At 33.8% G+C, this 24,354-nt stretch overlaps 1 protein-coding gene across 3 annotated transcripts in view; it reads right to left on the reverse strand.

The window, feature by feature from the left end:
• CASP8AP2 (caspase 8 associated protein 2) overlaps positions 1-21,126 on the reverse strand; it is a 40,721-nt gene extending 19,595 nt beyond the window's left edge. For 2 of the 3 annotated variants that reach the window (XM_074310293.1, XM_074310294.1), the window contains exons 1-4: positions 21,020-21,126; positions 8,650-8,732; positions 7,131-7,199; positions 149-249 (exon numbers count right to left, since the gene is read on the reverse strand). In XM_074310293.1, the coding sequence (XP_074166394.1) occupies positions 149-249; positions 7,131-7,199; positions 8,650-8,704 (225 nt within the window). In that variant the 5' untranslated portion in view covers positions 8,705-8,732; positions 21,020-21,126. Of the gene's footprint in view, positions 1-148; positions 250-7,130; positions 7,200-8,649; positions 8,733-9,597; positions 9,733-21,019 lie in introns of those variants that run through there. The other variant, XM_074310295.1, reaches the window with a different exon arrangement.
• Positions 21,127-24,354: the final 3,228 nt, after the last annotated feature.

A 24,354-nucleotide genomic window follows, 5' to 3' on the forward strand; every position in this document is an offset into this window, starting at 1 on the left:
TATTAGAAAGAATACCGGGCAATAAGTTATCTATAGTACATGCAATCTAAAATATGAAATCTGAAATTTGTTCAGTTTAAAATATTTTATCTTGTATTTCAGGATCACAAAAATCACATCTTTATTAGCTCTTTCTAACAGTACACACATCATTATATGTTGCTTCCTTTGCAGTTCCTTCTTCAGTCAGAATCTCCTCATACAAATCTAAGCAATTCCTCGATGGTGGGCAGAGTTTGGAAGAATTGTCTGAAACAAAAATTGATAATGTTTGGCTTAACCTATTTGATTGTGCTTAGAAACAACTAAAGTACAATCACAGAATTTTAGGAGGGGGAAGGGAACTTAAAAGGTTATTCAGTCCAATCTTCAGAACACTAAAATGAGTTTGTCAAGTCTGTGAAACAGAAAAGAAAATATCTATAGTCACAAATACTAGTAATAAGAGATTAATTAAAGTGGAGAGTGGGAAGAGATATAAATAGCCAATACACGGGGGAAGTGTGATATGTGCAAAAGGAGAAGCAGAGGCCAAGGGTTGGGTTTTTTCCCCACTGGAACCATATATTTATTAAGCATTTACTACATTTCAGGTACTGGGTTAAATTCTGAGAATACAAATACAAGAAAAAATAAAAAAGTTCTTGTTTCCAAGGAAGTTACACTGCTTTTAAAAAAAACCATTTCCACAATTAACATGCTGCACAAGAAAAATCATATCGAAAAAGAAAAAGAATAAGGAAAAAACCAAGCAAATATTTACAAAAGTGAAAATATTATGGTGATCCACATTCAGTCCTCATAGTCCTCTTTCTGGATGCAGATGGCTCTCTTCATATCAAGTATATTAGTATTGGTCTGAATCATCTCACTGTTGCAAAGAGCCAAGTGCATCAATGTTTATCATCCTATAATCTTGTTGCTATGTACAATGTTCTCTTAGTTCTACTCACTTCACTCAGCATCAGTCCATGATGCTTATCTCCCCAGGCCTCTCTGAAATCATTCTGCTGATCACTTCTTTTAGAACAGTAATATTCCATAACATTCAGCCATTCTCCAACTGATGGGCATATACTCACTTTCCAGGTCCTTGTCACTTCAAAAAGGCCTGCCATAAACATTTTTGCACATGTGGGTCCCTTTCCCTCCTTTATGATCTTTTTGGGATACAAACCCTGTATTGACAGTGCTGGACAATTTGATAGCCCTTTGGGCAAAATTCCCAATTGCCCTCAAGAATGGTTGGATCAATTCACAACTTCACTAACAATGTATTAGTATCCCAGTTTTCCCTCATCCCCCACTACTTTTATCATTATCTTTTCCTGCCATTTTAGTAAATCTGAGAGGTGTGAGATGGTATCTCAGAGTTGTCTTACAATAGTCATTTAGAGCATTTTATCATATGACTAGAAATGGCTTTTAATTTCTTCTTCTGAAAATTGTCAGTTCATATCCTTTGACCATTTTTCAATTGAAGAAAGATTTGTATTCTATAAATTTGAGTCAATTCTCTAAATATTTTAGGAATGAGGCTTTTATCAGAACCTTCAGATGTAAAAATTTTTCCTGTTTTCTGCGGCATTGGGTTTGTTTGTACAAAAACTTTTTAACTATCCTTTGTTCTCGTAACTTGTTTATACTACCATCCTTTATGTTTAAATCATATGAACTCATTTCAAACTAGTTTCTGCCATATTATCTTTCAATTTTCCTAGTAATTCTTGTCAAACAGTGAATTTTTGCCTCAGAAGCTGGAATCTTTGGGTTTACCAAAAACTATTACAGTCTTTGACTGTTTTTCTTGTGAATCTAACCTATTCCACTGATTGACTTCTCTACTTCTTAGCCAATACCAAATGGTTTTGATGATTGCTGCTTTATAATAGTTTTATGCCTGGTATAGCTAGAGGCCAGGGATTCTACCTGGGGCTTGTGGATCTGTAGAAGAAAACCCCAAATAAGGTTACAAAGAGACAGAAAAGACTGAAATGACTAAACAACAATCTGTGTGTGTGTGTGCGCGTGCGCGTGTACATAATATACACACACATAGAACTTAATCTTTATGTCAATGAGCCACAGATAGCCAACAAGGTCCATTACATTTTAAAAGACCTGGAAGAATAACTAATCTATGTTTTATGGCATAAAAAAAATTTTTTTAAGGAGTAATCATACTCAGCTGAAAAATGAGAGACGTTTTCATGGAAGTGGCATCTAAATTAAATCTTAAATTTAGAGGAAGAAATCCATCAGAGGCATAGGAAATAGCACAATCATAATGATGAAAAGGGGGGAAAAAATTTTGGCCAGAAATTGATATAATGTGGCTGAAATATGGAGTAATATGAAATAAAAAAAGGAAAATTAAGACAGAGACCAAATGTGTAAAAACCTTGGATGTATAGGACGGAGGGTTTACTTGGTAAGTAAAAGAATCAGTGAAGCTTTAAGTAAACTAGTTCTATTATCACATCAGAACAATAGGAAAGATTATTTATTTATTTATTTATTTTATTTTTTAGTTCATTTTTCCAAATTATCCCCTCCCTCCCTCCACTCCCTCCCCCCAATGGCAGGTAATCCCATACATTTTACATGTGTTACAATATAACCTAGATACAATATATGTGTGTAAATACCATTTTCTTGTTGCACATTAATTATTAGCTTCCGAAGGTATAAGTAACCTGGGTAGATAGACAGTAGTGCTAACAATTTACATTCACTTCCCAGTGTTCCTTCTCTGGGTATAGTTATTTCTGTCCATCATTGATCAACTGGAAGTGAGTTGGATCTTCTTTATGTTGAAGATTTCCACTTCTATCAGAATACATCCTCATACAGTATTGTTGTTGAAGTGTATAGTGATCTTCTGGTTCTGCTCATTTCACTCAGCAACAGTTGATTTAAGTCTCTCCAAGCCTCTCTGTATTCCTCCTGCTGGTCATTTCTTACAGAGCAATAATATTCCATAACCTTCATATACCACAATTTACCCAACCATTCTCCAATTGATGGACATCCATTCAACTTCCAGTTTCTAGCTACAACAAAAAGAGCAGCCACAAACATTTTGGCACATACAGGTCCCTTTCCACTCTTTAGTATTTCTTTGGGATATAAGCCCAGTAACAGCAATGCTGGGTCAAAGGGTATGCACAGTTTGACAACTTTTTGGGCATAGTTCCAAATTGCTCTCCAGAATGGCTGGATTCTTTCACAACTCCACCAACAATGTATCAGTGTTCCAGTTTTCCCACATCCCCTCCAACATTCATCATTATTTGTTCCTCTGACAGGTGTATAGTGGTATCTCAGAGTTGTCTTAATTTGCATTTCTCTGATCAGTAGTGATTTGGAACACTCTTTCATATGAGTGGAAATAGTTTCAATTTCATCATCTGAGAATTGTCTGTTCATATCCCTTGACCATTTATCAATTGGAGAATGGTTTGGTTTCCTATAAATCAGGGTCAGTTCTGTATATATTTTGGAAATGAGACGTTTGTCAGAACCTTTCTTTTTAAAAATATTTTCCCAATTTGTTACTTCCCTTCTAATCTTGTTTGCATTAGTATTGTTTGTATAGAAACTTTTTAGTTTGATGTAATCAAAATCTTCTATTTTGTGATCAATAATGATCTCTAATTCTCCTCTGGTCATAAATTCCTTCCTCCTCCACAGGTCTGAGAAGTAGACTATTCTCTGTTCCTCTAATCTATTTATGATCTCATTCTTTATGCTTAAATCATGGACCCATTTTGATCTTATCTTGGTATATGGTGTTAAGTGTGGGTCCATATCTAATTTCTGCCATACTAATTTCCAGTTTTAGGAAAGATTATTTAAGCAAAAGTATAAAGGATGACTCAGAAAGCACAGACCACAGAAAAAGAGACTATAAGAAGAGTATAAGATTGAAATTTTTAACAAAGTAGAAAAAAGGAAATGCAAATAATTTGGAATTTCTTGAATCTATGTATGGTCTCTTTTTATCCTGCTTCTGTGAATTATGTTGTTTATGGTATTTGTAGGGGAAGATAGTTACTATAGAGGTAAATCCAACAGGAATAAGTATCTGATTGGATGTCTTGAATACGGTAAAGGGAAGAGTCAAACATAAAATTGAAGTAATAAGTAAAATTGTAAAAAAGTAAAAGATAAAATTAAAGTAATAAGCCTAGGTGACTAGCAGAATTGTAATACCATCAAAACAAGAATTTTTTTTCCTTTTTGATCTGATTTTTCTTATGCAGCATGATAAATGTGCAAATTTTTTAGAAACACTGGATTACTTGCTGTCCAGGGGAGGGGAGTGGGGGAAGAAGGAGAAAGACTTGAACAAAGAGGTTTTGCAAGAGTTAATGTAGAAAATCACCTTTGCATGTACTTTAAAAAATAAAAAGCTATTACCCTTTATCTAAAAAAAAAAAAAAAAAAAAAAAAAAAAAAAAAAAAAAGTTAGGAAGAAAAAACAGCAATATTGAAGAATAAATGAATAAGGTAAAATGAGAAACTTGATTAGATAGCCTCAATCTTCATATAGGAAAAAGAAAAGAAAAAAAAATTCCTTAAATTGGTGAATAAAAAAAAAATTAGGGGTTTGAGAGAAAATAAAAGATTTGAAATAGCTGTAGTAGAAATTGTGATATTTGATAAGAAATTAATACGAAGTTGTTTAAAAATATCTACATTTGTAATGATGAATGTTGGAGGACATGTGGGAAAACTGGGACACTGACACATTGTTGGTGGAGTTGTGAAAGAATCCAGCCATTCTGGAGAGCAATTTGGAACTATGCCCAAAAAGTTATCAAACTGTGCATACCCTTTGATCCAGCCATACTACTACTGGGCTTATATCCCAAAGAAATACTATAGAAGGGAAAGGGACCTGTATGTGCCAAAATGTTTGTGGCAGCTCTTTTTGCTGTAGCTAGAAACTGGAAGTTGAATGGATGCCCATCAATTGGAGAATGGTTGGGTAAATTATGGTATATGAAAGTTATAGAATATTATTGCTCTGTAAGAAATGACCAGCAGGATGAATTCAGAAAAGTTTGGAAAGACTTACATGAACTGATGCTGAGTGAAATGAACAGAACCAGAAGATCGCTATACACTTCAACAACAATACTATATGAAGATATATTCTGATAGAAGTGGATATCTTCAACATAAAGAAGATCCAACTCACTTCCAGTTGATCAATGATGGACAGAAATAACTACACCCAGAGAAGGAACACTGGGAAGTGAATGTAAATTGTTAGCACTACTGTCTATCTACCCAGGTTACTTATACCTTCGGAATCTAATAATTAATGTGCAACAAGAAAACGGTATTTACACACATATATTGTATCTAGGTTTTATTGTAACACATGTAAAATGTATGGGATTGCCTGTCATCAAGGGGAGGGAATGGAGGGAGCGGAGCATAATTTGGAAAAATGAATACAAGGGATAATATAAAAAAAATTACTCATGCATATATACTGTGAAAAAAAAATTCTAAATAAAAATTAAAAAAAAAAAAATCTACATTTGTAATGGTCCCAAGCTGCATGATTTGCTCCAGCAGTACTTGGAAATGAGAGTAGAAGTTACAAAAATAAATTAACAACTACAGAGGAATGAAGTTCCATTCGCAAAAATGACATACAGTTAAATGGGATAAAAATTCAAGAATGAAGGTGATATCGTACTGATATAATAGAAAGTGTGAATATCAATATAATTTAAATAGTTTTCACTTATATTATTTGTAATTCAAAAGTTGCAGAGATTCACTGGGCTGTTTTCCCATACTCAACCTGAACCTGTATTTTTTTTTTTTATTTTTTATAGTATTTCACTATCTTCTCTGTTAATTGTCACTTCTTACTACTGTCATGTTTTCTTACATCTAGTCAGATCTACTTTGTCCCAACCCACTAAATTAGTGCTATAATGTGGTACACCAGAGAACTAAGCTTGTCAAAACTATTTATAAATTAAAGATAAATGGAATTTAAAAGAAAGTATGAATTTCAGGGAATGTGCTCTGAGAAGTAAATTCTAGCTACCTAAAGGCTATTTTTTAAACTTATGTTTAGTTCTAAATCTTTGTACATAGTTGGTATTGTCAATTAGGCAACCCCACCTTGTAAAGAGTTACAAATAGCAATTATTTTTGCAGGCTAATGAAATCTGAATGTAACTAAGTTCATAGACCATAGAAACAAAGAATTAGATTTGGAAGAAAACTTTAAAGACAAGTCATAATAAACCAATATTCCAAAGAGATTAAAGAAAAAAGAAAAAGTCCTAAATATACAAAATTATTTATAACAACTCTCTTTGTTGTTGGAAAGAACTGGAATCCAAAGAGGTGTCCATCAATTGAAGACTAGCTGAATAAAGTAGAATATAACTAATGTAATACTAATGTTCTATAAATAATGAAAGAGATTGTTTCAGAGAACACCTAAGAATACTTTTATGAAATAATGCAGAGAAAAGTACAGACAACTAGGACTATAATTTGTAATATAATATCAGTATTCTAAAAGTAAACAATTTTGGAACCCTTTAAGAGCTTTGATCAATACAACAATCAACCATGAAACGATGATGAAGGATGCTCCTGGCAAAGATGGGGACTATTATGGAGAATGAGACATACATTCTGGAAATAACCAATGTGGGAATTTGTTTTTCCTGTTTATGTTTATTTGTTATAAGAGTTTATATTTTTCTTTTTTTTGGGGGGGGGGAGATAAGAGGAGAAGAAGAGAAAAAAATCTTTGACAATTGAAAAAATGAAATAGAATTTAATTTTTGGAAATTGTAAATTAAAGTCATCAACTACAACTTCCTAATTTTTCAGATAAAGAAAATAAAGCTTAAAGAAATTAAATGACTAGATGATTTCAGAAAATCTTGGATAGGATAAACTGTTGCAGAGTGAAATGAAAAGAATCAAAAGAACAATGATAACGACAATCTGTCATTTAAAAAAAAAGGAACAAATTATTCAAGAGCAATTCATGTGCATGACTTAGATAAGGAGCTGAAACTCATGTGTTACAGATTAATATAAATGGATCTAAAAAAATGTATTTTATACTTTGAACTTACCAGTTAGAGTATTATCTAGCCCAGCATAAATATCCAACGAACTTTCATCATTATTCTTAAGAGGAGAAGCTGCAAGAAAAAAAAAAAAAAAAAAAAAGCAATATGTAGTCAAAACTTTACCTTTCAATAATCCTACAGTACAAAGTTAGAGCAATTCTCTACAATGAAAAAGGTTATAAAGAAAAAAAATCTGTCAGTTAAAAGAGGAGACAACTTTAATCCCAATGCAGACACCAGAAAGGCTTTCTTATGAACCCATCTGCCTCTGATTTATATGTTAAAGAATTTACTTATTAAAATTTTTTGGAAAGCGGTATGAAGAAAGTATAATTAAGAATATCATATATTGGATAGAGCTTGCTAAATTATTACAATTCTTTACAAACAAGTAAAATATGTAGAAGAAAAGGAAAACCATACAGATTGCTTGGAATGTCATAAAAATTGTGAAGTTATAGCTAAATTTTGGCCTAAATTCTTCTTGATTTTTGTTCATTTCCATATTAACATTTTAAAAGCTTTCAGTCCTATGTTTTTAGGAGTTTTAGTTAAAAAAAAGGGGGGGGGGGAAGAAACATTCTTTACAGGTAAAAATCCTGGTATGATTAATTCTTTAAGATATACACAGTGATGTCATAGTAGATATTAGCAACTAATTGACAATGAAATCATTAGAAGATTAGAAGAAATTAAACACAAAAATAAAGGTTCTATATATACCAAAAATAAAATATTCACAGTAGTACATATTGTGATAGCAAAGAACTGGTAACTATATAGATGCCCAACATTGGGGAATGGCTAAACAAATTATTGTAAATTAATGTACAGAATATCATTGCTACAAAAGAAAGGAAAAGTGCTTAATGTGAGGTTTCAGAGGAAAACTGATAGAAACTTAATGTTATTTGGTGGCCAAAAATAAAATAAAGCTGTGGAAAGTTCTACTGGATCATTTACTAAAGAGAAAGTTCTTTATAATTTCAGAGTGTAAAAACCTAAAACTTACATGGTAATTTGGCCCAAAGAATGCACTGATGTTTTGCAGGATTGTTCTTAATATTGTTGAAACAGCATTCCTATACAGAACTATTTATTTCTAATATTTGATTTAACAGCATTTAACTATACTGGTTTTTAATGCTCCCAAATTCTGATCGAGATCTTAGTATACAAAAAAAGAAAGTTTATATACAAACAATACTAAAAAATTATGTTAATATTACTAATAATAAAGTTGTTTTTTTCTATTTGAAATTTTTATTATTTACTTTCATTAATTCCCCCACTAAGTCCTTTACTAAAAATGCTACTTAAGTTTTTACATAAATATACATATATGCAAAATACATTCAATTTTAACAAATAACAATTACAAAGTTGTCAATGAGTCAAAACTGATCATTTCAAAATATACATCAAAAAGTACAAATATGAGTTTTCAAATAAAAATACTCAGTAACTTTGTAATAAAAAAACAGTATTTCAGAAAAATAGATTAACTGTTGGATTTTCTTACCCAAGAGGACATCAAATAAATCTGTTCTTTCACCATTTTCATCATCCGCTGCCATGATTCTAATCACCTTTGATGTTCCCCATCTATAATTGTTAAAAGAATATGTTTTGATTGATGAAATTAATTGTTCATAATCCAGGAAATATAGTTTTCAAGTTTATATATAGTAGTAAATTTCAAAAATTTAGTTTAAGGAGGCACTGAACCCACTACCTAATGCACATCAAATCATTAATTATATAACTTAAGATAAAATTTTACTTTTAGAGTAGCATTTCACCTTTTATGGACAAAAGACAAAACTGGGGGAGAAGCACCATTGTTAAATTTGACAATATTCTTAAGCCTTACAAATAATAACACATATTTATATATTTCTCTACTACAAAGTATTATACAAATATGTAGGTGATAAATAAATGTTTTCACAAGAGAGTATTAACAAACAAAAAAAAAATCAGACCATAATCCTATGAACAACCACAATTTCTTTTTTTATTAATTTACTTTTTTTAATTTTATAATTATAAAAATTTTTTGACAGTATATATGCATGAGTAATTTTTTTAATAACATTATCCCTTGTATTCATTTTTCCAAATTTTCCCCTCCTTCCCTCTACTCTCTCCCCTAGATAACAGGCAATCCCATTCGTTTTACATGTGTTACAGTACAACCTAGATACAATATATGTGTGTAAATCCAATTTTCTTGTTGCACGTTAAGTATTAGATTCCAAAGGTATAAGTAACCTGGGTAGGTAGACAGTAGTGCTAACAATTTACATTCACTTCCCAGTGTTCCTTCTCTGGGTATAGTTGTTTCTGTCCATCATTGATCAACTGGAAGTGAGTTGGACCTTCTTTATATTGAAGGTATCCACTTCGATCAGAATACATCTTCATACAGCATTACAACCACAATTTCAAAGTGAAACATGCTACTTACAATACTTAGAAAGTAATGGTGTCGGGGCAGCCAGGTGGTGCAGTGGATAGACCACCAGCTGTGAAGTCAGGAGGACCTGAGTTCAAATCTGGACTCAGACACTTAACACTTCTTTGCTGTGTGACTCTGGGCAAGTCACTTAACCCCAACTGCCTCAGCAAAAAAAAGCAAAAAAAAAAAAAAAAAAAAAAGTAATGGTATCAGGGTGCATGTCCAAAAGGTATTTGTTTTGCTTGACCACATGTGTTTGTTATTATTTTCCCCAACACAGGAGGAATAAAGTGAAAGATATTTTTGTCAACAAAATAGTTAAAATAGAGGGTGGAAAATTGTTAGTGTTCTAAAATATAATATGAAATCAAAGAAATTATCCCTATGGAAGCATTTTGTGATGTAATGACTGACAGATCCCAATAACACTTTCTATTTTAAGATTCATTCTCCAAATAATCACATTAATTTTACTAATGTTTTCTAATGTTTTTCCGGTTTTCTCAGCACTTTTTTGTGGCACATAAGAGTACTTTCAGCAATAGTTGTCATTTTAAGAGTTTATAAAACACTACATTTTCCTTGCTTCTGCATGTTGCACACATAATCCCTAGAATAATGAGACATGGTAGGTACTTCTAGAAGTACCTTTCCTACTTTTTTTCATAGTTCTCTTGAGACTCCTGGCTTTTCTCTTCCTCTACATCAATGGTATCAAACTCAAATAGAAACAACTGCTTATAGGATACACACTGAATTAGAAAACCACAAATTAACATTATCTATTTGCATTTTTATTTATTGTTAAGTATTTCTAAATTATACTTTAGTTTAGTTGTTTAGTTTTTGGGGTTTTTTGCGGAGGCAATTGGGGTTAAGTGACTTGCCCAGGGTCATGTAGCCAGGAAATGATAAGTGTCTGAGACCAAATTTGAACTCAAGTCCTCCTGATTTCAGAACTGGTACTCTATCTATTATACCAAATAGCTGGCTCCACTTTAATCTTAATTACAATTTAATCCCAGCTATATTCTAGCAGTTTAGGCCCAAATTTGATACCTCTGCTCTATATAATCTTTGTTTCCCCTACCCTGGTTCTTTTTTTTATTATTTAACTTTTATTAATAATTTTATAATTATAACTTTTTTTTTGACAGTACATATGCATGGGTAATTTTTTTTACAACATTATCCCTTGCACTCCCTTCAGTTCCAAATTTTCCCCTCCTTCCCTCCACCCCATCCCCTAGAGGGCAGGCAGTCCCATACATGTTACATATGTGATAGTATATCCTAGATACAAATATGTGTGCAGAACCAAATATCTTGTTGCACAGGAAATATTGGATTCAGAAGGTAAAAATAACCTGGGAAGAAAATAATCCTTTGACAGGCTGAATAATAAAGCACAATAAATAAGTAAATAAGTAAAATAATTTAAAAATAATTCTTTTTTTTTTTTACCATAATACATGGATTGAACTATAAGTAAATATATTTCTCTTAATTATTTAAGCCTTTATTTCTGTAAAACTTAATTTGTAACTATACTCATATGGTTGCTCAGTATCTTTTATTAAGTGAACTCCTAAATATTTTACATATGCCAGAGTTATTTTGAATGTAATTTCTCTTATGTTTTCCTGCTGGGTTTCAGTGGTAATATAGAGAAAAGCTGATGAAAAATATGGATTTATTTTACATCCTACCACATTATTGAAGTTTTTCAATTATTTCTAAATGTTTAAGGATCTTCATGCAATAAACTGCCATATCATCTGCAAAAAGTCATTGTCTAGTTGTTCCCTATATTTATTTCTTCAAAATACTTTTTTTTTGTTTCATTCCCATGATCTGGCATTGATATACTAACAGATATCTTTGATTTTGGCATCTGTCCATTACATATATTGTTGGGCTTTGATTTTAAATAGCTAGCATGTATTTATTTATGTATATGCTTTTTCATTTTGCAAGAGAAATGGGTGTCAAAAAATGTTATAATTATAAAATTAATTTTTAAAAAAATTTTAAATATATTAATCTCAAATCCCATCTTTATAACTATTCCTTTTCATTATTATTAGCTTCCTTCTAAGATTATCTCTCATTTATACATTACTCATCTTTGTTTTGTACATAACTGTTTGCATGTTGTCTTCCACCACTAGAAAGTTAGGTCCCTGAAAGTAAGGACCATGTTTCTAACCTTTCTTTGTATCCCAAGTAGTTGCTACTGAATATATCACATAACAGGTGTTTATTTATTGCTAATGATTGACTGGCCCTTCTTTTAACTCTGCATAAATCTTTATATTTCAAGTGTTTTTCTTGGAGCCAGATAGCAGCCCTCTTTAATTTTATGGATGAATTCATCCCAATCACATGCAAAATTCTGACTATTAATGTACATTTCCTTACATTCTATACTCATGTGGCTCTTTTATCCTTATATTCATTGCCACACTTTATAAAGAAGTTAGTAACAAGAATTTACTCAACAATAACAAGCAATTGTAGGAAATTTCTCTAATAAGGGTCACATTTCTACAACACAGAAGGAAATGATTTAAACTTATAAGAATAAGAGCCATTCCCCAATTGATAAATGGTCAAAGAGTAAGAATAAATAGTTTTCATATGAAAAAATTGGTTCACATCACTAATAGAGAAATATTTATTAAAAAAAACAAAACAAACAAACAAACAAACAAAAAAAAACTCTTTAAGGTTCCACCTTAAAGCCCATCAGATTAACAAGAATAAAAAAAGAAAAGTGGAAAAAAAAAAAAAAAGGAGGGGCTGTGGAAAAAGATTCATCGATATACAGTTGGTAGAGCTATAAACTGGCACAGCCATTTTGAAAAGCAATTTAGAACCAGGTCAAAATGCTATTAAACTGTGCCTACTCTTTGACCCTAAGAAAGGATCAAGAAATCTTTAGTTGAAACAACTTGAGATCCTCTTGGACCTATCAAGGAGCAAAAAGGAGGAATAAAAAGATATGAAAGATTCAGAAAAAAAACCCAAAGATGAACATTATCAGAAATATAGAAAACAATCCTAAAGCCAAAAACTTACCAGAGTTGCCTTTTCCTATTAAACTTATTTTTAAACCAGAAAATGTTTTAAATTCATATTTTATATTTATGTTAGCTACAACATCAATATTATTTTTTATCTTACCACAATTGTGAAAAAATATTTCAACAAGTTAAATAGTAAAAAAAAAAAATTTTTTTCAGTTTTCATTGGTTCATCTAACAAAGTTTGAATTTTTTAGTCTTATATCCAATGTCAAACATGGCTTTAATATACATTTCCATCCTTATCTTCTAAAACTCTTCAAATAGCTATTCTCCAGTCCCATTGGACTGTTTGCTATTTCCCAATATGTCCTGCGCATTTTCACTTCTGAGCTTTTGCTCACAATGTTCCTTAAGTCAGCAGGGAACAAAGACTAACAGAGTAGGGTATGGAAGTACCACATTAAATGTTTTTTTAAAAAATGCTTTTTGTATCTCTACCTCTGCCTGTCAAGAATATCCTGCAAAATCCAGCTCAAACAGTATCATTTGCTTCATGAAATCATTCCTCACCTTCTCCATTACTGAAGAGCTGAAACATTGTTTATGTTTCTGATATTTATGCAAAAAGAAACTCAGTAACATAATTTAGAATATTGTCATCCCCTAAATGAGTGCACATCTCCTAAAGAAGTCCTGTTATTCATCTTTGAAATCCTCCATAATGTCTGCCACAGTGAATCAAAGCTTGAAATACTGTTAATAAAAAGCTATCTAGAAAACAAGTGACAGAATCATTATTATTGCTGCTATGATTTTAGAAAGCATCCTGGAATTATGCTCAAGAAGTTGTCAAACTGTGTTATTCTCTGACTTAACAGTACCACTACTAAGCTGAAACTTCTAAAGTGATCACATAGAGAAGACCCATAAGCACAAAAATATTTATAATCACTCTTTTTGTGGTAGCAAATGAGGAAAATGGCTAAACAAGTTATGCTATATGGTCTGATATATAGGATAGATAGGAAACGGATTCAAATATATTAAGAACAAAAGTCATTAACCCAAACAATAGGTCTCAGAGGAAGAAATTCAGGGCTATGAACGGCCATATAAAAATTGCTGCAAATCACTAATCACAAAGGAAATACAAATTAAAAGCACTCAAGATCCAACTCATGTTCAAAATCCAAGCTGATAAGGATGACCCCTTCCCCCCCCAAAAAAAAATGATGGTTGCCAGAAGAACTGTATGAAAATAGGTATACCAATGTACTATTGGCAGACCTGTGAATTGATCCAGATTTTCTGAAAAGTAATCTGGAACTAAATCATACAAAAAGTATAAAGTGGTACAAAAAAGACACATCTTTCTGAATTCAAATATGACCTCAAACACATACTAGCTATGTGATCCTGGAGAAGTTTTTTAACCCTGCTTGTCTACGTTTCCTCATCCATAAAATGAGTTGAAAGGGAAAGAGAAAACCAGTAACTTTGCCAAGAAAATCCCATGATAAATTATAAAGAGTCAGACACTAGCTATATGACTCTGGGCAAATCACTTAATCCCAATTGCCTCAGCCCAAAAAAAAAAAAAAAAAAAGAGAGAGAGACAGACAGAGAGAGACAGAGAGACAGAGAGAGAGAGAGAGAGAGAGAGAGAGAGAGAGAGAAATACAACTAAACAATAACTATCCAAAAAATCACAAAACTGTGGTACTTAAATTAAATTAGATAGCCTAGCTATATCAATACTAGACTTATAGCCCAAAGAGATCTAAGAAAGAGGGAAAAAATCTATATGAATAAAAAATATCTATTGTCCCTCTTTTTGTAGTGCCAAAGGTAGGTTATCTATGAATTGGGGTAAAAGCTGAACAAGTTATAGTCTATGAATATCACTACATCTTAAGAGATAAAGTGACAGTTTCAGAAAAACCAGGGAAGGTACATATGAAACTCAAATTTTCCAAAAATGAACCCATCATCTTTCTCCATAAACTTTTTCCTCTTCCTTCTGCCTTATTTTACAGAAGGAGCTACCATCTTTCTGGTGTCCTTAGATTCATAATCTTAGTATTATCCCAAACTTCTCATGTTCCTTCATTCCACATATCCAAATCAGTTGTCAAATCCAATCAGTTCCCACTTTCACATCTTACATCCCGCTCCTTCTCCCCACAGGTACTTTTGTTTAAGCCTTCTCCAACTCTCCCCAGATTTTTACAACAGCTTATTAATTTGATTTCCCTAACTCAAGTCAACTTCACTATTTAGCTTTCAAAGTTTTATATATATACTTATATATACTGACCCCAGCCTACCTTTCCAGGCTCATTCAAAATTACTTGCCCTCTCAGGCAACTGGTCTTCCCTCTTTTTCTTATACATGATATCCACACCTCCATCACTGGCTTTTCCTATGCCTCTAACATACTCCTTTTTTCCCTTCTGTCTCAGAGTCCATCCTTTAAGATGAAGCTGAAGCACCATCTCAACATCATGTCTTTCTTGATATTTTTAACTATTTGTGCCTCATCTCCCCAACTACCTTCTATTTAACCCCTTTGAAATCAATTGTATTTAACTTTACATGTAGGATGCATGTATTTAATATGTGCTTGCCTCCCCAAGTGGCATGTAAACTCTTTGGGAGTAGAGTTCATCTTAGAGATAATTCTATTCTAGGTACTTGGAATTTCAGTATCTAGCACAGTTCTTAGCATATAACAGGCATTTTAAAAATGTCTGTTGATTGACTATGATTATTTGCCAGGCATCAAGCTTGATCAATGGTTTCAAAGGAAATTATGCTAACAAGTCCTATTCTGAGCTTCACTATGGAATAAAGGTTGCTATTTCTCAAAAGCTATCCCAGAGGTATGTGCTACTAAATGAGGTACCAAAATATCAAACCATAAATCCCAGAGAGCTCTTGTTCAAAGGCTAATATCTACCTGAGAATAACTACTACATGATGAATTTTAGGGATACAGCAATTCATGACAGAATATAAATGCAATCAATTAATAAGGTCTGCAAATTATACTTAATACTACCTAACTCATAGAGTTAGAATCAAATGAGCAATAAGCTTTTTGAAAACTATAACATTAAATCAGTATCTACTTTATTACTAATATTACAGGAGCTATGTGATGAGAAGTCAAATATTTGCAAATAAGGTATTGTATGAGTAATAGCTCTATAGCCATGCTTAACACAAGATACATCTTAGACTGTAGGAAAAGTTTCTCAAACTGTCTGAAATAGCTAGAATATCTCTCTAAGCAGTGTATGTAATCTCCCTTTTTTTTATTAACTTCAAGAAAATGACATTGACACACTTTCTTGGAATGACATAACTGAAGTCTCACAGTTCAAAACTCCTCAACTGTGACTGGGGAACTTTCATAGACAACTCACCCAGCATTTATTCCCTTTTCTTCTCTTGTTCAGTAGGAATTTTACCAGTGCTCCTTGCTCTCATATTAAAGATGACTTGGATACTTCTTACTGCACACCAACAGACAGGAAAGCATTCTTCAAAAATCACTGTTAATAGCACCTACCTAACAAGGTTGTTATAAGATCAAATGAGATGTACCTTTAGCAAAGATGCACGATACAAAATAAACCCACATAACTTCAGCATTCTTATATACCGCTAACAAAATCCAATAGTTAGCGTTACACAGAGAAATTCCATTTAAAGTAAGTACTGATACTATAAAATATTTGGGAATCTATCTGCCAAGGGAAAGTCAGGAACTATATGAGCAAAACTACAAAACATTTTCTATACAAATAAAGTCGGATCTAACCAATTTGAAAAATATTAAATGCTCTTGGATAGGGCCAGCAAATATAATAAAGATGACAATACTACCTAATCTATTTATTTAGTGCTATACCAATCAGACTCCCCCAAAACTATTTTAATAACCTAGAAAAAATAACAACAAAATTCATCTGGAAGAACAAAAGATCAAGACTTTCAAGGAACTAATGAAAAAAAAAAAAAAAGAAAAAAAAACAAATGAAGGTGGCCTAGCTGTACCAGATCTAAAATTAAATTATAAAGCAGCGGTTACCAAAACCATTTGGTATTGGCTAAGAAATAGACTAGTTGATCAGTGGAATAGGTTAGATTCAAAAGGCAAAATAGTCAATAACTTCAATAATCTAGTGTTTGGCAAACCCAAAGACCCCAGCTTTTGGGATAAGAATTCACTGTTAGACAAAAACTGCTGGGAAAATTGGAAATTAGTATGTCAGAAACTAAGACATTGACCCACAAAACACCATACACCAAGATATGGTAAAAATGGGTTCATGATCTAGGCATAAAGAATGAAATTATAAATAAATTAGAACACAGGATAGTTTATCTCTCAGACCTGTGGAAGAGGAAGGAATTTGTGTCTAAAGAAGAACTAGGGATCATTATTGATCACAAAATAGAAAATTTTTATTATATCAAAATAAAAAGCTTTTGTACAAACATAACTAATGCAGACTAGATGAGAAAGGAAGCAATAAACTGGGAAAACATTTTTACAGTCAAAGGTTCTAATAAAGGGCTCATTTCCAAAATATATAGAGAATTGACTCTAATTTATAAGAAATCAAGCCAATCTCCAATGGTCAAAGGATATGAACAAACAATTTTCAGATGAAGAAATTGAAACTATTTCTAGCCATATGAAAAAATGCTCCAAGTCAGTATTAATCAGAGAAATGCAAATTAAGACAACTCTGAGATACCATTACATGCCTGTCAGATTGGCTAAGATGACAGGAAAAGATAATGCTGAATGTTAGAAGGGATGTGGGAAAACTGGAACACTGATACATGGTTGGTGGAATTGTAAATACATCCAGCCATTCTGGAGAACGATTTGGAACTATGCTCAAAAAGTTATCAAACTGAGCATACCCTTTGATCCAGTAGTGATATTACTGGGCTTATATCCCAAAGAGATCTTAAAGGGAAAGGGACCTGTATGTGCAAGAATGTTTGTGGCAGCCCTCTTTGTAGTGGCCAGAAACTGGAAACTAAGTGGATGCCCATTGATAGGAGATTGGGTGAATAAATTGTGGTATATGAATGTTATGGAATATTATTGTTCTGTAAGAAATGATCAGCAGGATGATTTCAGAAAGGCCTGGAGAGACTTACATGAACTGATGCTGAGTGAAATGAGCAAGACCAGGAGATCATTATATTCTTCAACAATAACAACAATACTATATGGTGATCAATTCTGATGGACAAGGCCCTCTTCAACAGTGAGATGAACCAAATCAGCTCCATTTGTTCAATAATGAAGAGAACCAGCTACACCCAGTGAAAGAAATCTGGGAAATGAGTGTGAACCCTCTCTATTTTTGTCTGCCTGCATTTTTGATTTCCTTCACAGGTTAATTGTACATTATTTCAAAGTCTGATTCTTCTTGTGCAGCAAAATAACTGTATGGACATGTATTATATTTAACATATATTTTAACATATTTAACATGAATTGGTCTACCTGCCATCTGGGGGAAGGGTGGGGAGAAGGAGGAGAAAAATTGGAACAAAAAGTTTTGCAATTGTCAATGCTGAAAAATTACCCATGCATATATCTTGATGTAAATAAAAAGCTATAGCAAAAAAAAAAAAAAAAAAAAAAAATTTTAACATTGGAAAAAAAAGATCAAATGAGATGATATATATAAGAACTCTGCAAACCTTAAAATTCTACATAAACATTATCCATGATTGTTAATATAAAGAAGCAGCATTTCAGAATCAACTAATTTACAAAAAAAACAAAAAACAAAAAAAACCCAACAACAATATTGTACCTAAGTTTACAACTAAGTTTCATGTTTCCACAAGGATGATCAGGAACTAAATTATTATATTAAATACATAAAGGATAAGATGAAAACTGCACAATTTTAATGTTACATCTATTTGCATGTAATTCTTTATGAAAAATACCTTTGATGAAGTCCGATTCTTTTTGTAAAGCAAAACAATTATTTGGACATGTATACATATATTTTATTTAATTTATACTCTAACATATCTAACATGTATTGGTCAACCTGCCATGGGGGGGGAGGGGGAGAGAGCAGAGAAAAAATTAGAACAAAAGGTCTGGCCAAATAAATAAATAAATGGGGGGGAGCAAAAGCTCCTCCAAAACTTATCACAGACATGTTAAAGTTAAACCAAAAACTTTCATTGGAAACAAATGTATATAATAAATCCAGATATAACTCTTTAAAGAGGGTATGGTCACCACTGACCCACAAATCTGAGACCTCCCTACTTTCCTACATAACTCCATTATGCTTCAATCAAACATCTGCACTCTGAAACATTCTTTAAACTGGAAGGAATGCCTTTCCTCTGTTGTATTCCTCAAAATATTTTAATATCCAAATCAAATGCCATCTTTCTCTACAAAGCTTTGGATTCTTTCCTTCCTGTCCTACCTTTAGTCCACAAGGCTTTCCTCCTACAGACAAGGCACACTTGGAGATTGCACTAAAGATATATAGCATAGATTTGTTTCTGGAGAAATGTGGTGGGATGGCTAGAGAGACCATTTAAAAGTTACAAAAGCATTAAATTCAAGTTCTGCCTAAGTAAGAAGTAGCATGACCCCTTGGACCAGTTACTCAATTTTTCAGTGCCTCAGGCAACTCTCTAGTTGAAAATTACAATAGGCAAGGCCAAATGATTAAATGGAAAGGTAGTGTTCCTTCACTACACCTACAAAATCACAGGTCCATAAAATCAAATCTTATCTCAATCATTTTCTCATTCTGTAAATCACACAATTTTAGACTTGTATGTGCATGTATGTGTATATGTATGTATACACATAAATATATGCATACATGTGCATATATCCACACATGCATATACATGTTTCATATAAGTACTCATACATTGGTATGTACATAATCTTACTTCAGCCTTTTTCTAATTCGATAAATCACACGATTTTATATACTTGTGTATGTGTACATACCCATACATGTATGTACATACATACACATACTTCTATGTATACTCATATACATGCATATTTCCTATTATATTATAAACTCCATTAAGAAAGGGACTGTAAGTTCCAGTAGATCAATGATGGACAGAAACAGCTACACCCAGAGAAGGAACACTGGGAAGTGAATGTAAACTGCACTATTGTCTTTCTATCCAGGTTACTTTTACCTTAGGAATCAAATTCTTACCGTGCAACAAGAAATTTGGTTTTATACACATATATATGTGTTACAGTATAACATTTAACATGTATGGGATTGCCTGTCATCTAGGGGAAGGCATGGAGGGAGGGGAAATTTTGGAAAAGTGAATACAAGGGATAATGTTGTTAAAAAAAAAAAAATTACCCATGCATATATACTGTCAAAAAAAATCATAATTATAAAATTAATTTTAAACAAGAAAGGGACTATATTATCTACACTTTCTCAGACCCAATGCCCAATACACCAAGCGTTGTTTCACTATATGAATAAAATCACAAGTCTGTCTATAAAATTAAATCTTGGGCTTTCGTGTTTACACATATGTTATTTCATTTGCGAGGTGGATATTATTTGATAGGCATGTATGTGTGATATCCCTATTATATGAAAAATTCCATAATGACAAGGACTCTACTATTTACAATTTCTCGAGCCCAGCACAATACTTTTGTCTACATTAGGCTCAGTCGAATATATGCATTTAACTAAAACTAATGGAAAAGATGAGATTGTATTAGATTGTTTTCCGAGGAATGTTCCGACTCCAAAATGCTGAGATCCTCATCCCCTTTTCTCAGACAGCCCCTAGGATGGAATTCCCTCAGGAAACTGAAGTACCAGACGAAGGCACGTGCAATTACCCCGGCTTGGGCTTCCCCTCACTCCCCACCCCCTGCCCCAAGTCAAACATCCAGAGCCCCCCGGTCCCAGGCTCCGCCCTGAGACTGTTCAACTAAGTAGGAGGGCGCTGGATGACTGAAGGTTGGAGAGGGCGCCCGGAAGAGGCCCCGAGCCGGGGTCTGTCAGACGCCCAGCTCCCCACACTAGGGATCCGAAGCTCGCGCTGCGGGGGCGAAGGGTTCCCTCAAGAGGAGGCTGGAGGGGGAACGGTTACCTGCAGGTTCCGGGGTCAGCCAGACAGGCGCGGCCCCTCCCCCAACCTCCCCCCACCAGTCCCGACTATTGTGGCCGAACCCTCGGCTCGCCCCCTCAGCGTCCGGCGTATCCGCCGCTCCCCGCCCTTCCCCCGTCCTCTGGCGCGCCAACTGCCCTCCCCACCGCACAGTGTTTCTCCCTTCCCCTGGCAAAAGGGCAGGTGGGCAGCACCGGACGCCCAGGAGACTCACCCGATCCCCTGCCCCCGGTCAGCAGCCCAAGATCTTCTCCCGACGCCGCCGTCTTGCTGGCCTCTCCACCAATGCTAGCAGCCTCTCAGAGGACGGAGGCGGGATTCGGAGCCCAGAACCAATCGTAGAAGACGTAAGGCACGTTCGTGGGGCACGTACTTATTTCCCGCCTCTGGAAGGGGAAAAAACAGAGTTGGCGCGAAACTTGGGGGCTGACTATCACCTGCAAGCCCGCAAATGTCAATATTGTAAAAGAAAGGGGCGGGGCCTGGACTGGAAGGAAAGGGGCGGGGCCTGAAGCAGCCGGGATGGGGAAAGCAGAAAGCGAAAGTTAATAACGGAACGGGTCATCCTGCTCTAACTGGTTTGTGACCCAAAGGATCCCGGACCACACCGACAAACATCTCGAGAGGCCTATTTGAACAAATCCAATCTGGCCGTTATCGAGAAGTCTAAGCCACTCATGCTAATTCAATCAACCAGCATTTCGAATTTCCTGTTAATAACCTACTATTTTCCGGGCACTACTCTAAGTTCTGAGAATACAAATGCAAAAATTAGGTACTCCCTAGTTTACCTGAAGAGAAAATAGACTTATGATACTGACATAATGTTTATATTAACTGTCAAGTATAGATTGTTTTTATTAAATATGTAATAAAGAAATACAGAATAAGCTTGCAAAGGTGAAGGGATGCTTTAGTAGCTGGGGAACGAGGAAAGGTTTTATGTAGAAGCACTTGCAATGAGTTTTTTTTTTTTTTATAATAATTTTTATTTACCAGATATATGTATGGGTAATTTTACAACATTGACAATCGCCAAACCTTTTGTTCTAATGTTTCTCCTTTCCCCTCCCTGCAGATGGCAGGTTGACCAATACATGTTAAATATGTTAAAGTATAAATTAAATACAATATATGTATACATGTCCAAACAGTTATTTTGGTGTACAAAAAATCAGACTTTGAAACAGTGTACAATTTGCCTGTGGAGAAAATCAAAAATGTAGGCAAATAAAATAGAGAGATTGGGAATTCTATGTAGTGATTCATAGCCATCTCCCAGAGTTCTTTCCCTGGGTGTAGCTGGTTCAGTTAATTACTGCTCTATTGGAACTGATTTGGTTCATTTCATTGTTGAAGATGGCCTCATCCATCAGAATTGATCATCATATAGTATTGTTGTTGAAGAATATAATGATCTCCTGGTCCTGCTCATTTCACTCAGCATCAGTTCATGTAAGTCTCTCCAGGCCTTTCTGAAATCATCCTGCTGGTCATTTTTTACAGAACAATAATATTCCATAATAATCAAATACCACAGTTTATTCAGCCATTCTCCAATTGATGGGCATCCACTCAGTTTCCAATTTCTGGCCACCACAAAGAGGGTTACCACAAACATTCTTGCACACACAGGTCCCTCTCCCTTCTTTAAGATCTCTTTGGGATACAAACCCAGTAGAAACACTGCTGGATCAAAAGGTATGCACAGTTTGATAACTTTTTGAGCAGAGCTCCAAATACTTGCAATGAGTTTTAAAGTATTCTAAGAGCAAAAATGTTCTCATCTCAATTCCAGGCATAAGAGAGGGAGGAAATTAAGAGGAGCAGCCTGTGCAAAGCTACAGAGAAGAATGAGTAAAAAGGTGTAATATGTAATAAACCCAGAAGGAGCCTGATCAAAAATAGCTTTAAATTTCAAAAGCAGATTGGGCTTATATCCCAAAGAAATACTAAAGAGGGGACAGGGACCTGTATGTGCCAAAATGTTTGTGGCAGCTCTTTTTGTAGTGGCTAGAAACTGGAAGATGAATGGATGTCCATCAGTTGGAGAATGGTTGGGTAAATTATGGCATATGAAGGTTATGGAATATTATTGCTCTGTAAGAAATGACCAGCAGGAGGAATACAGAGAGGCTTGGAGAGACTTACATCAACTGATGCTGAGTGAAATGAGTAGAACCAGAAGTTCTCTGTACACTTCAATGCTGTATGAAGATGTATTCTGATGGAAGTGGAAATCTTCAACATAAAGAAGATCCAACTCACTTCCAGTTGATCAATGATGGACAGAAACAACTACACCCAGAGAAGGAACACTGGGAAGTGAATGTAAATTGTTAGCACTACTGTCTATCTACCCAGGTTACTTATACCTTCGGAATCTAATATTTAATGTGCAACAAGAAAATGGTATTTACACACATATATTGTATCTAGGTTTTATTGTAACACATGTAAAATGTATGGGATTGCCTGTCAACGGGGGGAGGGAGTGGAGGAAGGGAGGGGATAATTTGGAAAAATGAATACAAGGAACTCCCAACCAAAAATTAAACTTGAAATACAAAAATTAAAAGGAGAAATCAATAAAATTGAAAGTAAAAAAAACTATTGAATTAATAAATAAAACCAAGAGTTGGTTTTATGAAAAAGCCAATAAAATAGATAAACCTTTGGTAAATTTGATCAAAAAAAAGAAAGAGGAAAATCAAATTGATAGTCTTACAAATGAAAAGGGGGATCTTTCCACCAATGAAGAGGAAATTAGAGAAATAATAAGGAGTTACTTTGCCCAACTTTATGCCAATAAATTTGATAACTTAAGTGAAATGGATGACTTCCTCCAAAAATATAGGCTCCCTAGATTAACAGAGGAGGAGATAAATTGCTTAAATAGTCCCATTTCAGAAAAAGAAATAGAACAAGCTATTAATCAACTCCCCAGGAAAAAATCCCCAGGGCCAGATGGATTCACATGTGAATTCTACCAAACATTTAAAGAACAATTAGCCCCAATGTTATATAAATTATTTGAAAAAATAGGGGATGAAGGAGTCCTACCAAACTCCTTTTATGACACAGACATGGTACTGATACCTAAACCAGGTAGATCGAAAACTGAGAAAGAAAATTATAGACCAATCTCCTTAATGAATATTGATGCTAAAATCTTAAATAAGATATTAGCAAAAAGACTTCAGAAAATCATCTCCAAGATAATACACTATGATCAAGTAGGATTTATACCAGGAATGCAGGGCTGGTTTAATATTAGGAAAACTATTAATATAATTGACCATATTAATAATCAAATTAATAAGAACCATATGATCATCTCAATAGATGCAGAAAAAGCATTTGACAAAATCCAACATCCATTCCTACTAAAAACTCTTGAGAGTATAGGAATAAATGGATTATTCCTTAGAATAATCAGGAGCATATATTTAAGACCTTCAGTAAGCATAATATGCAATAGAAATAAACTGCAACCTTTCCCAGTAAGATCAGGAGTGAAACAAGGTTGCCCACTATCACCATTACTAT

Source organism: Sminthopsis crassicaudata, chromosome 4, assembly GCF_048593235.1.
Source record: "Sminthopsis crassicaudata isolate SCR6 chromosome 4, ASM4859323v1, whole genome shotgun sequence".
NCBI lineage: Eukaryota > Metazoa > Chordata > Mammalia > Dasyuromorphia > Dasyuridae > Sminthopsis > Sminthopsis crassicaudata.